Source organism: Punica granatum, chromosome 6 (genome assembly GCF_007655135.1).
Source record: "Punica granatum isolate Tunisia-2019 chromosome 6, ASM765513v2, whole genome shotgun sequence".
NCBI lineage: Eukaryota > Viridiplantae > Streptophyta > Magnoliopsida > Myrtales > Lythraceae > Punica > Punica granatum.
In genome coordinates this window covers 6,768,729-6,788,614 of record NC_045132.1, presented here as the reverse complement: position 1 = coordinate 6,788,614, position 19,886 = coordinate 6,768,729, and the positions used below count along the sequence as shown (strand labels likewise).

At 37.2% G+C, this 19,886-nt stretch overlaps 3 protein-coding genes across 3 annotated transcripts; all 3 read right to left on the bottom strand.

Annotated features, from left to right (window-relative positions):
• Nucleotides 1-2,635: 2,635 nt before the first annotated feature.
• Nucleotides 2,636-5,633, bottom strand: LOC116211262 (AAA-ATPase At5g17750-like). Its single transcript, XM_031545556.1, has 3 exons — nucleotides 4,809-5,633; nucleotides 4,400-4,700; nucleotides 2,636-3,268 (listed from the first exon to the last, which is right to left on the bottom strand). Exons 1-3 carry the CDS (start codon nucleotides 5,534-5,536, stop codon nucleotides 2,810-2,812), a joined length of 1,488 nt encoding a protein of 495 aa, XP_031401416.1. The 5' UTR covers nucleotides 5,537-5,633; the 3' UTR covers nucleotides 2,636-2,809.
• A 1,939-nt stretch (nucleotides 5,634-7,572) lies between these two features.
• Nucleotides 7,573-8,257, bottom strand: LOC116212101 (AAA-ATPase At2g18193-like). Its single transcript, XM_031546683.1, has one exon. The coding sequence runs from the start codon at nucleotides 8,131-8,133 to the stop codon at nucleotides 7,573-7,575; it is 561 nt and encodes a 186-aa protein (XP_031402543.1). The 5' UTR covers nucleotides 8,134-8,257.
• A 7,685-nt stretch (nucleotides 8,258-15,942) lies between these two features.
• On the bottom strand, nucleotides 15,943-19,074 carry LOC116212100 (AAA-ATPase At5g17750-like). Its single transcript, XM_031546682.1, has 3 exons — nucleotides 18,221-19,074; nucleotides 17,811-18,108; nucleotides 15,943-16,539 (listed from the first exon to the last, which is right to left on the bottom strand). The coding sequence occupies exons 1-3, from the start codon at nucleotides 18,943-18,945 to the stop codon at nucleotides 16,078-16,080; spliced, it is 1,485 nt and encodes a 494-aa protein (XP_031402542.1). The 5' UTR covers nucleotides 18,946-19,074; the 3' UTR covers nucleotides 15,943-16,077.
• Nucleotides 19,075-19,886: the final 812 nt, after the last annotated feature.

The window sequence follows — 19,886 nt, the reverse complement described above, 5'->3', positions numbered from 1 at the left end:
AGGCAAAAAGACTTGTTTTAATAATCTGTAAGCACTGCAGTATTGCAATAGAGAACAACTTTAAAAGCAATCCACACACAAGACTTGACCACATACATCATGTCTGTCAGGTTCTTGAAAGCAAGCTGAATGCAAAAATGTCTTAAACGTGTCTGTCTGTTTAGCATATGACATTTGCATGCCAAAATACCCCGGGGTAATGACTTATTAATTCACGTACACTTGGCAATAACAAACACATTGTCTGTTATCTGCATGTTGCTTGCTACTTTTATGCTATTGCTTGCTTCTGCGGGTCGAGCCCGACCCATAGGTCGCATTGCACTTAGTGTTCAACGCCCTAATCATCGATCACGAGATCCAAAGTCTCATTCACTGAGAGCTCAGTTATACTTACGGTGAGTCAGAGCGGAATAATAACCGAACGCGCGCTGACTGGGATTCAATCATTTGTAATTTGTATTTAGTATTTCAAGAGCACATTGTATAGGCATTTACTTTGTACATTCGTGTCCGTAAGAATCCCGATTGGCAAGCAAACAGTCTGAGTGTCGAATTAATCAAGTCGATCTAATACTTGCCCGGAGGAAAATAAGCCCAAGATCTCACGGTTTTGGTTCACACGGGAAATCAACCACCATGGTCTGATAAACCGTAACGCGAGGATGGTGAACTGATTCCTCGACATATGGGCCTACCTTTTTCCTGGCTTCTCAACCCGCATTGTTTTTAGTGCATCGAATTTTCGGTGTCAAAACGTGTAAGTCGAGCGCAGCCTAATTCACGCGGTAAATAAATAAAACAACAAGCTTAGCAAGTTAGAGTACTGAAAGTGTATGCGGGATATAGGCCCGCACATAACGTGAACCACCGAACTCGGATTTTCCTCTTCTGCAACAATCAGTGCCTTAGCAAAACTAGGTGTATCATTTACCCCTAGACTCGGGCCACTTACTGGCCCTCGACATTTGGGTCGTAAATAAGTAGTGACGACTCCTTCTCATGCTTGTCTGTCACGCATCCCCGGGAAGGTGGACACATCCCAAGCCACGCAATTCGATCGCGCGCATGCGAACCCGACAAGAGCACATTCGGGTCCGTGCAAAATGTCTAATGGCGGCCCCCCTAGACTAAATGGCGTTAAAAAAATAAATTTTATAATTGAACTTGCCAAAACGAGATCGTTATGGTTGTTGAGGGACCTAATTAATGACTCGTAAATAAAAAATATGTAGATAACACTGTATTTTAATTGGATGTCATTTTGCTAAGTAGCTAACTAATATTCACCCAGTATTTGCTCTTAATTAAGGGAGTTTTGAAGTTCTCATCAACATTAATTACAACGATGTTGATTATTTTTTTGTCTTTATCTGGTTGAAACGGAAATTGATGCTAATTCACAACCAAACAAGAGTTCATACAAGCTCAACCGGAACTGAACAACCAAGGCTCAGCAATGATATATGAAGATCACCATTGACGTGTATTATGATGAAGTTCAACTTTATTAATTTGTTACATTAATCACTCCGAATTTAAATACGGTGGTGGTCGAATTAGATATTTCGAATCAGGCATTGGGAATATTTATGCTGAGGCAGTAGTGGATAGAATACAGGCCCCTCTCATGCTCACGTATTCATGTACTAAAGAATTAGTTTTCTTTTCAACCGAAAAAAAATGAATTAGTTTTCTTTAGTGTAGGATATGGAATGGAGAAGGAATTTCGTGTAGTGAAATTTGATTATATTGCTATTATATTAGGAGAAGAATAATTATTTCTAAGTTGAACTAGAGAGTATAATATATGAAAGGATGTATTAATTGGATGAACTCATTTTTTAAGATATAATAATTCTATACATTATATTATAGATATATAGAATTAAAAGAAAAAATATGATGCATGTAAAATTTTAATAGGAACGACGGAATGAGCATTTCTTAATTTTGTTGAAGGAATTCAAGTTGAGGGGAATATACCTTTCAAATGAAATTATTATTCTAACTCATGGAAATGTCACCATATAAGCAAAATGGAGTGAGAATGAGATCTACATATTACTCCATTCCGTTCTGTGCTTATATATCAAATGGACCCTAAAGGTTTACTTGGCAGATGTGACTAGGGATTTCAAATGTGACAATTTACTTCATCTGATCATTTTTCACCGGCGCTACCAACTTTACAATAGATGACACTTTTCGGCTTGTTTAATTTCATAGTTAGCTTGTGGTCGAGTGGTGGGGATGAGTGGATAATTGTGTTCACAACAAACCACAACCAGAGGCTTGATGCTACTCTGCTATGGCCAGAAGGTCGGACTTCCATGTCCCCATGTCATCATATTGCAACCCGTACGGGTTCAAACTCCTCGCCGCCGATTGCCTTGGTGTTAAAGACCACATCTTGTTCGGGGAGATTTAAGATACTAGTCCATACCATAGAGGTTACATCAATAGAAGTACCAGAGCAACTTCTAAAGGGGCACGGATGAGTCGGACGACATAGGCACATAGTCGGGATCCTCAAGGCAAAGAAGCGAGTAAATGGGGAACTCGAGACCAAGAAGATTTTAAGAAGAAATGGAAAAGAAGAGGAGAAAATGAAAGGAAATAATAGAAAAACAAATAATAACGAACAAAACAATTTTAAAATTACTTTATATTTACAATAAAGCATACTTGAGTGATCATTACGAAGGTATTTTGTGATAAGTCGATGATCGATCAATGAGTAATTTTAGTTAATATAGTAAGAGCATCTAATAGATTTTTTCTTTTTTTTTTTTAAAAGGCATTTTCATTAATTTTTAGTTTCATCCTCAACTTTCTGCTTTTTTCTCAGTGGGTCCTCGATCTGTTCATTGACCTCCGATTTTCCATCGGCTGGGGGCTCCATTTTCTTCCGCTTGAGCAGCTTCACAAGTCCATCGAGGGCTACACCAGAATCCTCACTCTTCATGAACTCTTCTGCAACCTCTGCTGGGGTCACCTGGGTCTCTGCTATTAGGTCCTTGATCTCCATGAAGACATGCCGATGGCAATGGTTGTCAGTATTAGGGATGCCAAGGTAGTTTGCAGCCAAGAGCTTGAAGCCATGGAACGTGCAGTAGGACATGTGGATGTGCATGTCCATACGGCCCGGCCGGAGCAAAGCTGGGTCGAGCTTCTCTACGTGGTTCGTTGTGAATACTATTATCCTCTCATCTCCACAGCTAGACCACAGCCCGTCGATGAAATTCAGAAGTCCTGATAATGTCAGCTGCAAGGAGGCAAATGCAGGCAAAACAGAGGAAAAATCTTCAGCTCCATCGATGCAGCGAATACCAAATTCCTTATTTTCTTGGGGAAAAAAGTGCCTAAAAGTCCTTCTAACTATTCACACTTATAAATGCAATGGAACGTTAATGAAATTACTGCCGGTACTATTATTTGTATAGATATAGTTAGAGGATTTAATAAACTTCGCGATCTTGCCGCATATATTTTGCTACCAATCTATATGCAAAGGAGAAAGAGAAATCATCAATTTTGACATTCTGCAAATGCGATGCCAACGCGTCTCCACACCAAACGCCGCAGGACCAATCAATCATATTAATTATACTGTTTTATCTTTTTGCAAGACAAAAGTGTCAATCATTTCTATCAAAGCTTTTTTTTTTTTCGCTGAATCTATCAAAGCTTTGTTGCCATGGCAGCTTAAGCGAGTTAATAGACCGAAGTCAAACTTTAAGAGGAGAGTGTTGGAATCAAATTAGGTTATTGATTATTAAAAGAACTCATAGATGAAACTATCTCGCCGAATGACGTAAAAAAATATCAATAGGATTGTAGTGAATAAGTGTGTGGCCAAAACACATGGATTTTGACTTTTGATTTGATTCTAAAGTTTATTAGTTCTTCATCCCGAAAAATGATTATTTATGATTTTATCAGTTAACATAGATAAAAACATAAAGATTATAAGGAAGTGATTAAGGTGTAGTTGGGTAATTGATATTAATGAGGAAGAATGAGATTTATTAGTGATTAAGCTACGAAAATTAACGTTTGGGCCCTGATCTATCTCGACAAATATTAAATAATTTTATTAATTAATATAATAATAATCTATGGGGCCTAATATTTGGAAGGCCTCAATTGCTTGGGTGGCCTTACTCCTGGCCCACCCGGGCTACCCAGCAACGTAAGATATTAAAAACAAAATAAAATAAACTAAAATAAAATATGGTTTTCCATATTGGCGTGCAGAAGATGAGACGGTACGGTATTTCTCTCAACCATGCGTTTCTAAATTTTGGAAAATTTCGACTTCATTAGTCCATTTGAGTCATTGATTGGCAGATTATATAGTACTCTACCGCCATCTACTAATTGGTTTTGTACTGACCTCAGGCCTCGGAGGCATGTTGGGTGTCCCATCCGGGGGTGCTGATCGCTCCGGAAGGTCGATACTGCAGTCGATGTCCTCGATCACAAGGATCGAACTGTTCCCAGTATCAAGCAGCAGCTGCCTCAGCTGAGAGTCGCTCCTTATGTTCGAGAGCTGGAGATCATACACGTCGAACTTGAGGTAGTTCGCCATAGCAGCCACCAAACTCGACTTCCCCGTCCCCGGTGGGCCGTACAACAAGTACCCGCGCTTCCAGGCCCGCCCGACTCGCTTATAGAACTCTCTCCGCCCCAAAAACCTGTTCCAGGTCATAAGGAAATGACAACAAATAAACGCATATTATCCAAAATCCAAAGAATTGTGAATTGGAAATGTCGTAGCATATCAAAGGACTAAGTCGACTGACCTGTCTAGATCGTGCATTACAGCCTTCTTCAGCTCCGGCTCCATGGCCAAAGTGTCGAAGGTTGAAGGATGTTCGAGATTAATCCAACTCCACGCGCCATTACCATACTTTCCTCGGGACCGGCCATAACCCCCGAGCGTGAACATCTTCAGGACCTTCTCTTTGTCTTTCAGATCGCTTGATTTCTCAATTACGAAAGGCACATACGACCCGATAATCTTGTCCTTGTGCTTCTTGTCGAAGCTCAGCTCAAAGCACCGCTTCATCTCTTGAGAGCCCTGCCCCGGGCCATTGGAGGAGCCACCGGCCTGACGGGTAGTGATAGTGACAAACTTCCACTTGAGCTCGATCCCTTCGAAGGTGTCATGTATGGTCTCGTCCCTCGCGAGGCGGACCATTACATGGTTCTTGGTGGGGTTCTTAGAGATCTTGAGGCGATCTGTGTCGGTCCCGATCTTGGTGCTGAGATAGAGCTCGGCGGCATCGAATATCTGATTCCGGCCCAGGTCCCCAGCATGCTCCTCCACGACGAGTGTCAGGTGCTGTTGGACAGGGAGCTTGGCCTTGAAGAGTTGGCAGGTGGCCCGCCAGAGGTAGGACTGGACCGGACGAGGGACGATATCATTGACCACAGTGCGGGCGAGCATCATGGAGGCGGTGTAGGAGGCATAAATGGAGAAGAGGGACGACGGGGAGGCCATGATCCCCTTGACATTAGGAGGCAACATGGCTCCTGACGGCCGCGAAGGAAGAGCCCGTCGCTGGTCAGCTATAGGCCCGCGTTATGCAAGGGGAAGCTGGTGCTATATAGTATAATCTTTTTCCTCTGTCTTCCTACGTGGAAATTTATGGGGACATTGTTCTCTGATTTTTTTAAAAAGACAATTTATCAGTCAATTAACATTTGTTAGTTCCCTTTTGCTTTTTTTTGTGAAATATTATATAACTAGTCATATAACCTATGCTTTAAGCGAGCATATGTCGATATTGTTGATATTATAATTTTATAATACAAAATATTAGAAAATAAAAAAATATAGGAAGTAGTTACATTACTTAGTATCTCTGAAAAAAATTGTAAAAGTCTCCTTGGAACATATTATGAAATTGTATATATATTCTGGAAATTTTGGAAAAAATTTGAAAAAAAAGTCTGAGCTTATATTAATTGTAGACTTGAAAAGATGGCTGATCATACGTTAAGGGGGCACGAAAGAAAGAATTTCCGCAAGTTCGCGTATTTATGTGAAAAACCATCGTTGTACGGGTGGAAGAATTTCGTGAAGGTATATATATATATATATATTAAGTTGTCCCACTCGGATTGGGACTACCTCCTCATGATCACGAATTTTTCTTATGACGGTTCAGCCCATAAACTTTTGTCACCATATATTTTTCCCAGTATTGGGAAATTCCCCAGAGTCAGGGGATGCGGTGTCACCCTGACTCGGGTCATGTAAGAAAATACCTAATCCTCCATTAACACTAACGGATTAAAAATATCTATTTTCTTGATATTATCAAGCATTTGTTCATCTGTTAATAAAACGTTTTGGACTTCGGCTGTCTCGTTTCTCACAAAAGATAATAAGTCATACTCAGCTCTCCTACGTGAAATTATTGAGAGTTAGCACAACTTTTAAAATATATCCTAATGTTAATAGGTTTACAGCCTTTGGCCAAAAAGAAAAATAAAAGGATTTATGGTCTATATATAGTCAATTGTAATCCAAAGAGATTAAACATGGAAAGAATAATATTTGGTCAACACCGTAGTTCTAAAACTAGCTAGATTCAAGTTCTTCATTTTCTTTTTGTCTACTGATAAAATGGACAAACATTATTGTCATAATTTTGATAGATTAAATATTTAAAAATCACTCTCCTTTTAATAAGTAACTTGAATTAATTGTATTCTCATATTTACAAGAATTGATATTGCTTATCACTCAACCAATATCTTAATAGTAAACTCATATTGATTTAATCTTGAAAAGATAACACCGTGCAACACTTCTTTTTTTTTTAATACCTTTTTCATGTTGGAACAAAAATTGAAATAATTCAACACACAAGATGATTTTGTTTTTACCATACATATGTCTCGATATTCCGTCGAAAAATATACTGAATGCTGACATGAATACTTTTTGGAGTTTTCCGCGGATAGCAACTTGAAAGAACAAATCAAATGAAATATAACTAATTATAAAAAAAAAATGGATCGATTTAGGATAAGAGGAGGCCATGAGGGTGCTCCCGCCGGTTACCCACCCCCAATCAGGATGGCCGGCGTTATTTGAGCTAATCGGTGACATTTCCCGGGGGGGGGGGGGGGGGGGGGGGCGCACATGGCAACGATGGCATTTTAAGTAAATAAAAAATTTAGAGTAAATTGACAAATTGGTCCTCCAGATATGTATATTACATCAAATCTGACCTCAAGAAATTTTTTACATCAAATTGAACCTTGAGAGATTAAGTGTACATTAAATCCGACCTCAATAAATTTTTTACATTAAAATGAACCTTGAGAGATTAAGTTTATATCAAATTGAACCTTGAGAGATTAAATGTACATCAAATCTGACCTCAAAATTTTTTTTATATCAAATTGAACCTTGAGAGATTAAGTGTACATCAAATTCTAACTTAAGAAATTTTTACATCAAATTGAACTTTGAGAGATTATCTGTACATCAAATTCGACCTTTCATCAAAATGCCGTCCAAAAAATGGATGGAAAAATCCTATCCGGCATTCAACAGCTGATGTGGCATTGTTTAATTATTTTTCTTCCATTTCCGATAATCTTGTCCTTGTGCTTCTTGTCGAAGCTCAGCTCAAAGCACCGCTTCATCTCTTGAGAGCCCTGCCCCGGGCCATTGGAGGAGCCACCGGCCTGACGGGTAGTGATAGTGACAAACTTCCACTTGAGCTCGATCCCTTCGAAGGTGTCATGTATGGTCTCGTCCCTCGCGAGGCGGACCATTACATGGTTCTTGGTGGGGTTCTTAGAGATCTTGAGGCGATCTGTGTCGGTCCCGATCTTGGTGCTGAGATAGAGCTCGGCGGCATCGAATATCTGATTCCGGCCCAGGTCCCCAGCATGCTCCTCCACGACGAGTGTCAGGTGCTGTTGGACAGGGAGCTTGGCCTTGAAGAGTTGGCAGGTGGCCCGCCAGAGGTAGGACTGGACCGGACGAGGGACGATATCATTGACCACAGTGCGGGCGAGCATCATGGAGGCGGTGTAGGAGGCATAAATGGAGAAGAGGGACGACGGGGAGGCCATGATCCCCTTGACATTAGGAGGCAACATGGCTCCTGACGGCCGCGAAGGAAGAGCCCGTCGCTGGTCAGCTATAGGCCCGCGTTATGCAAGGGGAAGCTGGTGCTATATAGTATAATCTTTTTCCTCTGTCTTCCTACGTGGAAATTTATGGGGACATTGTTCTCTGATTTTTTTAAAAAGACAATTTATCAGTCAATTAACATTTGTTAGTTCCCTTTTGCTTTTTTTTGTGAAATATTATGTAATTAGTCATATAACCTATGCTTTATGCAGGCATCAGCCGATATTGTTGATATTATAATTTTATAATACAAAATATTAGAAAATAAAAAATATTGAAAGTAGTTACATTAATTAGTATCTCTATAAAAAAATTGTAAAAATCTCCTTGGAGCATATTATGAAATTGTATATATATTTTGCAAATTTTGAAAAAAAATTGAAAAAAAGGTCTAAGCTTATATTAATTGGAGACTTGAAGAGACGGCTGATCATACGTTAAGGGGGCACGAAAGAAAGAATTTCCGCAAGTTCGCGTATTTATGTGAAAAACCATCGTTGTACGGGTGGAAGAATTTCGTGAAGGTATATATATATATATATATATTAAGTTGTCCCACTCGGATTGGGACTACCTCCTCATGATCACAAATTTTTCTTATGACGGTTTATCCCATAGACTTTTGTCATCATATATTTGTCCTAGTATTGGGAAATTCTCCGGAGTCAGGGGATGCAATGTCACCCTGACTCTGTTCATGCTAGAAAATATCAAATTCTCCATTAAAACTAACGGATTAAAAATATCTATTTTCTTGATATTATCAAGCATCTGTTCATCTGTTAATAAGACGTCATGGACTTCGGCCGTCTCGTTTCTCACGAAAAGATAATAAGTCATACTCAGCTCTCCTACGCGAAATTATTTGATTAGCACAACTTTTAAACTATATCCTAATATTAACAGGTTTATGGTCTTTGGCCAAAAAGAAAAAAGATTTATGATCTATATATAGTCAATTGTAATCCAAAGAGTTTAAACAAAGAAAGAATAATATTTGGTCAACACTGTAGTTCTAAAATTAGCTAGATTCAAGTTCCTTATTTTCTTTTTGTCGACTGATAATATGGTGAAACATTACTGTCACAATTTTGATAGATTAAATATTTAAAAATCACTCTCCTTTTAATAAATAACTTGAATTAATTGTATTCTCATATTTACAAGAATTGATATTGCTTATCACTCAACCAATATCTTAATAGTAAACTCATATTGATTTAATCTTGAAAAGATAACACCGTGCAACACTTCTTTTTTTTTAATACCTTTTTCATGTTGGAACAAAAATTGAAATAATTCAACACACAAGATGATTTTGTTTTTACCATACATATGTCTCGATATTCCGTCGAAAAATATACTGAATGCTGACATGAATACTTTTTTGGAGTTTTCCGCGGATAGCAACTTGAAAGAACAAATCAAATGAAATATAACTAATTATAAAAAAAAATGGATCGATTTAGGATAAGAGGAGGCCATGAGGGTGCTCCCGCCGGTTACCCACCCCCAATCAGGATGGCCGGCGTTATTTGAGCTAATCGGTGACATTTCCCGGGGGGGGGGGGGGGGGGGGGGGATGGCAACGATGGCATTTTAAGTAAATAAAAAATTTAGAGTAAATTGACAAATTGGTCCTCCAGATATGTATATTACATCAAATCTGATCTCAAGAAATTTTTTACATCAAATTGAACCTTGAGAGATTAAGTGTACATTAAATCCGACCTCAATAAATTTTTTACATTAAAATGAACCTTGAGAGATTAAGTTTATATCAAATTGAACCTTGAGAGATTAAATGTACATCAAATCTGACCTCAAAATTTTTTTTATATCAAATTGAACCTTGAGAGATTAAGTGTACATCAAATTCTAACTTAAGAAATTTTTTACATCAAATTGAACTTTGAGAGATTATCTGTACATCAAATTTGACCTTTCATCAAAATGCCGTCCAAAAATGGATGGAAAAATCCTATCCGGCATTCAACAGCTGATGTGGCATTGTTTAATTATTTTTCTTCCATTTTCTTTTATTATTTCTCATTTCTGTCTGACTTAAAAAAGTATTTTCTACAGTTCCCTCACTTTTCAATTGGAGGCGTGAAAAACTTCCTCCTCCCGACGCGTCCTCCTCAATCGCTAATGCTCTTGGTGTAGACTCGTCAATTGTTGTCGCCGTAATCTCTTCGAGAGCTTCAGCGATTAAGGAAGAGGTATCAAGAGGAGGAAGTTTTTTTCGTCTCTGACTGAAAAGTGAGGGAACTATAGGAAATATTTTTTTTAAGCCAGACAAAAATGGGGAATAATAAAAAAATGAAAGAAAACAATCAACAATGCCACATCAGCTGTTGAATGCGAGATCAGATTTTTCCATCCATTTTTGGATGAAATTCTGATGGAAGGTCGAATTTGAGGTACACTTAATCTCTCAAGGTTCAATTTAATGTAAAAAAATTTTTGAGGTTGGATTTGATGTTAATATCTCTCAAAGTTCAATTTGATGTAAAAAATTTCTTGAGGTCGAATTTAATGTACATTTAATCTCTCAAGGTTCAATTTGATGTACACTTAATCTCTCAATGTTTAATCTAATGTAAAAAATTTCTTGAGGTCGGATTTGATGTACATTTAATCTTTCAAGGTTCAATTTGATGTAAAAAATTTATTGAGGTCAGATTTGATGTACACTTAATCTCTCAAGGTTCAATTTGATATAAAAAATTTCTTGACATTAGATTTGATGTAGCATGTATCTCTGGAGGATTAATTTATCAATTTACTCAAAATTTAATAATCATTTGAATGAAAAAGAAAACGACGGCAATTTCTTTTTGGCGGGGGAGGGGATGCGTGGCAACATCGTGTTGCCACATACCTGTATAATATATCAAATTAACTAATGGGAGTTGAAAGCAACCCGATCCAAGGGACCAAAAATCTTCAAATTTTAATTAACATGAATTGATTTAAATGGTCAATACATACACTCCTTAAATAAATTCGAGCCTTATAAATTGAGGAAATTCATGCTGACAAAATTTTATTCCTTAATGGGTTTACTCAACTTGATACTGTTGATACTGGATTAATTCAGTCCATTTTGACTTTAAGATACTAAGTGGTGCACATAAAAAAAATTACAATTTTTAAGTTGTGAACGTGACAAATACAAGAAATAGCAAATAATGTTTATTAAAAGCTTAGTGTATGGAGAAATGCAATTTGGTACGGTCGCATTTTCGTTGATCTGGGACGACCGAGAAATTTTCAATGTGATTCTCAATAGTGAAACTCTTTTCATTTTCTTCTAAGCCTATAGGTCTTGTTTATCATTGAAAAAAATAAACAACTAGTATATTGACTTATATGAGTATATAGCTACCTGCTGTACGAGAAAACATTCTTCTCGGGGAAAAAAAAAAGAAAAACAATTATATGAAGATTACGACATTGAAAGTATGGAAGCAATCCATAGGAATCCCCACTTCAAAAAGGGATTAATTAATGAAAGAAGGTGCAGCATACTGATACACGTTTTTATATGATAATCAAGAGATTTTATATTCGATACTCGTTGAATTTTTCTTTCATTATACTGGACTGATGGATTTCTCCATATATGCTTAAAGAAATCGAATTAATTAAAGTCTATTTATATTTATATAGATATATATAATAGATTTGAAAGCTGAACTCTTTTTTTTTTCTTTTTTCTTTTTGCGATTATTTTTTCCTTCTTTTGCAAGCAAATTCAGTACGTCCTACATTAGGATCTTTATTATATTAGTAGTAATTAAATGTCTTTTCAAAATTCACCATTTTTAAATAATATACCAACCTATTTGGAATGTCCATACCAATCAAACAACGGAATATGTGATAGCCATTTTTCAGTAGAAAATCATTATCAATGAGTTTTATTTTTATTTTTATCTATTTATTCATGAGCAGGACGATTTTATTAGAAACAATAGAACAATACATCAAAATAGTAGCAGGGGCAACTCAACAAAACATCAGCCACATATATAGATCCAACACCAACTTCATCCCAACGGTATCGTCGTCTTTCCCACAACATACATGGCAAATATTAACAAACCACTTCCTTGTCGTATCTGAAAATATTTCCCAATGAATTTATCTTCTAAGCAATATATATATATATATATATATATTCCCCAATGAAAACTAAATACAGCAATCATATCATATCATAAAGACTCCGAGTCGGAGGTCCCCAATCGATTCGGGATTAGGGCCGCCAATCGGTGACCTCGATCTCTCCACCAAGGTCCGGTCGATTCGTCCGCCAATCGGTGACCTCGATCTCTCGAGGTCGTACCACGGAGCACGCCGGCGAACTCGGTGGAAGGGTCGAGGTCACCGATTGGCAGCCTCAACTCCGAATCTATCGAGGACTCCGAGTCGAAGGTCCCTTGTCTATTTGGGGTTGAGGCCGTTAATCGGCGACCCCGACCCCTCCATCGAGGTCGCCGGCGTCCTCTGTGGGTATCAGCGACCTCGGTGGAGGGATCGAGATCATCGATTGGCGGCCCCGACCCCTCCTTTCCTTTCGATTTTCCTTATAGGACTAAAATGAAATAAAATAAAAAATTGAGGATATGAATGATAAAAGAAAAATATTTAGAACCAAAATGATTAGAAGACTAAATATTGAAGACTGAAAATGAAAAAAAATTAACGCCGTAACCCTCTATGTGTAACGGAGCAAATCACAGGGGTGCTAATTGTCCCAAATAAAAGAACATGGTGCGATTTGTCCCGATCCCAAACCACAAGGGGAGTTTTTTGTCTTTTTCCCTATAAGATATTATATTATTTCTAACTTTATATTTGGCAAGTATATATACTTGTTTTATGCAATTAAATATTCGATGCAGATTACAATATTTCAATACGAACATTTCATACATCTTCATAAATACCTCTTCAGGCAGGGGTGTAAATAAGTGGGTATGAGTGGATTTTTCCTAAAAAAATTTTATTCCCGTTTAGTTTGGACTGGTTTTTCTAGAGAAAAAAATCACCACAAATCCCATTTGATTTTATAAAAAAAACAAACACCCATAACTTTGGTGTTCTTATTGTTTTCATTTTCTTTACTAACTATATGTTATAACTTTTTTTATCAAAAAAAAATATAACAAATAAATATGTTTTTCCTTCAAACCATGTACTATAATAGTGGAGAGGAATGAATGAAACAAGAAATTATAGAATGCAAATCATCACGATGATCATGATGAAGAAGTGGGAGTAGGGAAGATAAGTTCTCTTATATTGGAAACTACCAAAGATCATCATTATTGACGATACATTACTCATGCACATTTAGAATAACAAAATGTAAGTTGAAGCATTATAAATATATACATACTATTCATATCCTATTCATCCAATATATATATAAATATCTATAAAATATTTGGTGGGTTCGGGTACTATCGAGTTTTACTGGTCAGTCCCCGCTTTTTCTTTTTTTTTTTAGTTTTCTCACGCCATAAAAATCGTCCATAAGATGTATTCAGTTTTTCAGGTACAGGTATTTTGGTTTGGGTAGGTTCGGTTTTTCGATTTTTCGATTTTCCAAACTTTTACTTACACTCATATATTCAGGTACCTCTAAATTCTAAGTTCAATTCTCTATTGTTTCTCATACACACTCTCGTTTAAGCATAAAAAAAAAATCGAGATTCCCTCTCAATCTCCCATCTTGCAAGTTGTTTGTGTAGTGTTCGTCGAAACTCAAGACTAATGACTGGCCCGTGATCAAAACCCGAATTTTCATGATCCCAACATTTATATTCGAAAAAAATTATGTTCTCCACCTTTAACCAAATCCAACCTAATATAATCATGCTCCACAAAAGGACAAGCACAAAGGACAACCTCAATTAAAGAGGAAAATGCTAACATGATCCGGTGTCATGTGCCGGGTCATCACTGTGCGTGGGTCTTGAGAAATAAAGAAAATTAAAGGAGGACAAGTATACTGTAATGTTATCAGTACATGAACATAATCCCGTTTGGATCTATTGGAATTCACACTATGGTCCAAAAGACGAGCCAAGGGAGTCAGCAAGCACTTTCCCTTCGGTCCGAAGGAAAGTGAGAACGAAAGTTCACGAATTATCCGCGCTTTACCGCGTCGTTATAATATTATGTTTTTTCACTTTACATACGTGCTTTACAATCTCTCTTTTTTATTTTTATCTCCCCAATTTATTAAATGAGAGTTCCTACTATAATCAAGATACTTTTTAAAAAATATTTTGCTATTTTTTGAAGGACATGACCAAAGAAAATTAAATATTTTGATAAATTATCTATAAAATCATAAACTCTCGCCCACGTCCCAAATCTATAAGGTAATATTATTTATTTATTTTTATTTTATAGGATCGATTATTTTATAGGATAGATTAGATAATATATATTCATTTATAAGTTTAAATTGCCTGATAACAAAAATCCGAATACGGACAAAAGTTCTTCCTTTTTATTTTATTCTAAAAAATTAAATAAACTATATAGTATAATAAATATAGATTATTACAAATAATATAAAATTGATAAATTCCTCACATTGTTTAACAGTCTGCAAGTTTATATATATATAAAAAATGATTAAATTAAATCAATGTATACTTTGCCAATTTTTCCAATAGAAAGAGGAAAGGTTATTTTAGATTGGGAATTAATGTATTTGGTTTTGGAGTTAAAATTTGATTTTAATTGGTTAATTATAATTTTAATTGGTTCGTAATGATTGTGTTGTTAAATTATTAGAAAAAGAGTGAAAAAATAATAAATAATTAGAAGAAAGTAATGATTGAGTTGTTAAACTTTAAAAAAAATAATGAATAGTTTAGAGAAAATGATGATTGCATGTTGAATTGTGGATAAGTGAAATTCAGTGAAGTAGAGTTAAAATTAAAATTAAAATTTATTTTACAAACCAAACAACCGGTAGTTTTGGAGACGTACAGGTAGATGACGCAAGCGTATTATCATCAAAATTAACTTCACGCACAAGACATGCAGCAAGTTCCCGTACTATGGCTTGCTTCAAATTGTCACTCGCAACATATTATATGGAAGAAAAACAAAGATCCTAAAAAACAAGAGAAAAGAGAAGCGATTGGCCCTTATTTCTTTTAATAAAACTTTAGATTCGAATCCTTATAAATTTGAAAAGTCTATGTTGTAAGAGTTTTACTTCTTAGTAAATCGATCCGACTGAACTGAATTAATCGGAGCATAATTGGACTTCCGAATATTAAAGTTTACATCGAAAAAAGAGAATATTGCGTCAAATGGATTATCGTGGTCTTGGCCAAGGGCAGGGATGAGACGGACGATGCGTTTAGTGACCTCATTAGAGTACTCAATCGCTGCGAAGAACAGAGAAAATGAGGAACCCAAATAGTTACTCCAAAAAGTAACTTCTTTTAATGGTGGAGGATTAGGAAAATACTATTGATTGCAGCTTTTGATGTCCATTTTAGTCAAAAATTGGAATCGTACAGCTCACTATTCAATATGCATTTTTCTACTATGTTTTCTTGGTTCATGACTTGATATTCTGGTTTTGCACCTTTTTATATATATCTAGGAGTCTAATAAATTTCGATTAATTCAGTTTAAGCTCAAATCGACCAATTTAAGGATAAAACTCTTTTAATTTGTATAAAAATTTCTATAATTAACTTTATACATGTAATAAAATAAAATAATTTGAGTGACCAGTGATAATGCAATTTGTTGTTAGAGTAAGTCGACGATCGAGTAATGACTAATCTCAACCAACAAGCTCAAAACACCTCATAAGCTAGAAAAGAAAAGAACAGAAAAAAAAATGATTTCATTATTAATTTTTAATTTCCCCCATCAACTTTCTGCTTCTTTCTTAGTTGGCCCGCATCCTCATCGTCGACAACCTCCAATTTCCCATCGACTGGGTCCTCCATTTTCTTCCGCTTGAGGAGATTCACAAGCCCACTGAGGCCGAGACTAGGATCCTCACTCTTCATGAATTCCTCTGCAACCTCCGCTGGTGTGACCTTGGTCTCTTCTATTAGGCCCTCGATCTCCGTGAAGACGTGCCGATGTTGATGGTCCTTACTGTCGATATCGGTGATCTCGAGGTAGTTCGAGGCCAAGAGTTTGAAGCCATGGAACGTGCAGTAGGACATGTGGATATGCATGTCCATACGCCCTGGTCGGAGCAAGGCGGGGTCAAGCTTATCTACGTGGTTCGTTGTGAATACTATTATCCTCTCGTCTCCGCAGCTAGACCATAGCCCATCTATGAAATTCAGAAGCCCTGATAATGTCAGCTGCAACAAGGCAAATTCAAGCAAAATAGAGGAAAATCCTTAGCTCGATGCCATGAAAATACTAAATTCTTAATTTTATTCAATGTACAAAGAATTACAACTCATATTATTGCTCGTAGTTAAAGGATTGAGTAATTTCGACGACATCCCATATAATTTACTAGTTAGCCAACACCTCTTCCTTTCAAAATTTGCCACACACCACCCCCTCCTTCCACAAATGTAGCACCAAAAGTGCTTAATCGCCGCCACGTGGTTGTTGTGTCATTGTGCTCCTTAAAGTCGGATATATCATGTCAATTTATGGAGCACAGTGACACGGCATCCATGTGGCGACGATTGATAAATTTTACAAATTTAAATAGAAAATTCATAAATTTTCCTGAGTTCAAGGGAGTGACCACCCCCCTAAATCCGTCCTCGCCACTTACCTATATGCAACAGAGCAAGAGAGGTAGCCAACGTGTCTGCACACCAGTCCTCGACACTAGGAAAATCCTAAGCTTGCTTTTGGTTTTCAAGTTGGATAATAATCAAACTCAACTTGATTTTGTGTAATTATTGTAAATGTTGACAAATATATTAATATGTGAGAATATATATATATGTATGTATATATAGATGTAAAGCATGTGAAAAGTTTACTATTGAAAAATTATTATGTATATATAAATGTGAAAGTATATGGAGAATTTATTATTAAAAAATTAGTTATATAAATGATTATAAAAGGTATGTGAGAGAATTTTTTTGTTAGATTAGAGAAAAATGTAAAAAAGTATTGATTGTGTTATTGAATTTGTGAATAATAAAGTTGAGTTGGATTGATTAAGATATTTTACTCAAAAAGCAAATGAAGCCACTTTTCTATTTGACTAACCAATAATAAATTTTATCAGTGTATATTCTAGTGTCCGAAATCCTAACAACCACGTCTAATTTGATTGAAGCTGGCTGACCCTCTAAAAGGTAATTAAATCTCTTCCAATCACTAGAGCGGACTTAAGGAAAAAAAAAGTATTGAACCATTTGAATCAATTGATAATAATGAATTTTAAAGATGATGAGATCCGCCAACGAATGGAAGTAATTAAATGTTTAATTAGTACAGTGATTTTCTTTTCGCAAGACAAAAATGTCAATCATTCCTATCAAAGCTTCGTATTGTTGAGCTTGTTGGGCAACGTAAAGAACTATATAAAAATTGAAATAAATTAAACAAAGTACAAAATGAACTTCCGAATTGGTTTTCCCACTGACCTTTGACCTCATAGGCATCTCAGGCTTTTTAGTGGGCCATCGGAGGACTCTGCTCGCTCCGGAAGGTCGATACTACAGTCGATGTCCTCTATCACAAGGATCGAACTATTCCCAGTACAAAGCAGCAGCTGCCTCAGCTGCGAGTCGCTCATTATGTTTGAGAGCTGGAGATCATACACGTTGAACTTGAGGTAGTTGGCCATGGCAGCCACCAGACTTGACTTTCCGGTTCCCGGTGGGCCGTACAACAAGTACCCGCGCTTCCAGGCCCGCCCGACTCGCTTGTAGAACTCTCTCCGACTCAAAAACCTATTCCAAAATAATAAGGTGGAAAAAAAAAAAAGAAGATGTTTATTAACCGAATTCCACGTAATTGAGGTATAGCGAATTGGAATTTACATATGCAAGGACTGACACTGACCGATCTAGATCGTTCATTATGGCCTTCTTCTGCTCCGGCTCCATTGCCAAAGTGTCGAAGGTTGATGGGTGTTCGAGATTAATCGAACTCCACGCGCCATTAGGCCCATTCATGGGGCGGCCACGGTTACCCCCGAGGGTGAACATCTTCAAGACCTTCTCTTTGTCCTTCAGATCGCTCGCCTTCTGAATCACAAAGGGAACGTATGACTCGATAATTTTGTCCTTGTGCTTCTTGTCGAAGCTCAGCTCGAAGCATCGCTTAGATTCTGGAGGCTCCTCAGAACCATCGGAGGGCCCGCCGGCATGTTGGGTCGTTACAGTGACGAACTTCCACTTGAGCTCAACCCCTTCGAAGGTGTCAAGTATCGTCTCATCCTTTGCGAGGCGGACCAGGACATGGTTCTTGGTGGAGCTCTTGGAGATCTTGAGGCGGTCGGTGTTGGTACCGATCTTGGAGCTGAGGTAGAGCTCGGCAGCAACGAATATCTCGTTCCGGCCCAGGTCCCCGGCATACTCCTCCACTACAAAGGTCAGGCGCTCTTGGACAGGGAGCTTGGCCTTGAAGAGATGGCGGATGGTCCGCCATAGGTACGACTGGACCGGCCGTGGGACGATATCATTTACCATGGTGCGGGCGAGCATCATGGAGGCGGTGAAGGAGGCGTAGACGGAGAACAGGGAGGATGGGGAGGCCATGATCTCCTTGACATTAGGAGGCATCATGGCTCCGGACGTACAGCACGGAAGGAAGAGCCTGCTGCTGTGAATATGAGCCAGAGCGGTGTTATGCAAAGGGAAGCTGGCTTCATTTCATCTGAGTATTAGCTTATTGAGGAAGGGATTCTCGTGCAAAGGTCCTTTATCTGCTACTTTTTTAAGGAGGTGAACTCTAATATTCGAAAGTTTAATTAGACCCGATTAATTCAGTGGAGTCAGATTGGCCCACTAACAAGTAAAGTTCTCCGAACGTTAATTTTTTTTATTTTATTTATAAGATTCGAAATCGAGATCTTACTATTTTATTTCAATCGCTTTATTTTCTATCTTTGTACTAAATCCACGAGTATTCCCTATAACAAAAAAAAGTATTAGTTTATTTATTAATGAACTGATCCGACTCAATTGAATTAATCGGGATCTAATTGAACTTTTGAATATCAGAGTTCAAGTCCAAAAAGTATTAGCTTATTCCTTTTTTTTCCTTTCATTTAGTATGGATCGGCATGTGAGGATCAAGCATATTCACACCACGGGCAACTGATTTGCAATTTAGCCCTTTATCCGGTCCAGTCCCAACTGTCCCAAAATAAATATAGTAGACTATAAAATACAACATAGCGACTGAAGCTAAGGGTTTTAGGGTACAGTAAACTATACATAACATAATGAGGAACATCGAAATTCTTATATTTTTGGCCTCCCGAGGAAAATCAACTAACTATATAGGACGTGGCTCAACAGTAAATTTACAATTGGAAATTTTTTTCTGTAGTTTGAAGAAATCCCTGAAGTCAAAGCTACTTGGAATCCAATAAAGACTTACAATACGGTCTCATTGGACCTAAAAAAAAAACAGGGCAATTCACTTGAATGGTGATGAAAAAGAACATTATAGATAATAGCTACAGAGATTAATTGGCATGCTATTAAATTGTAAGCATATG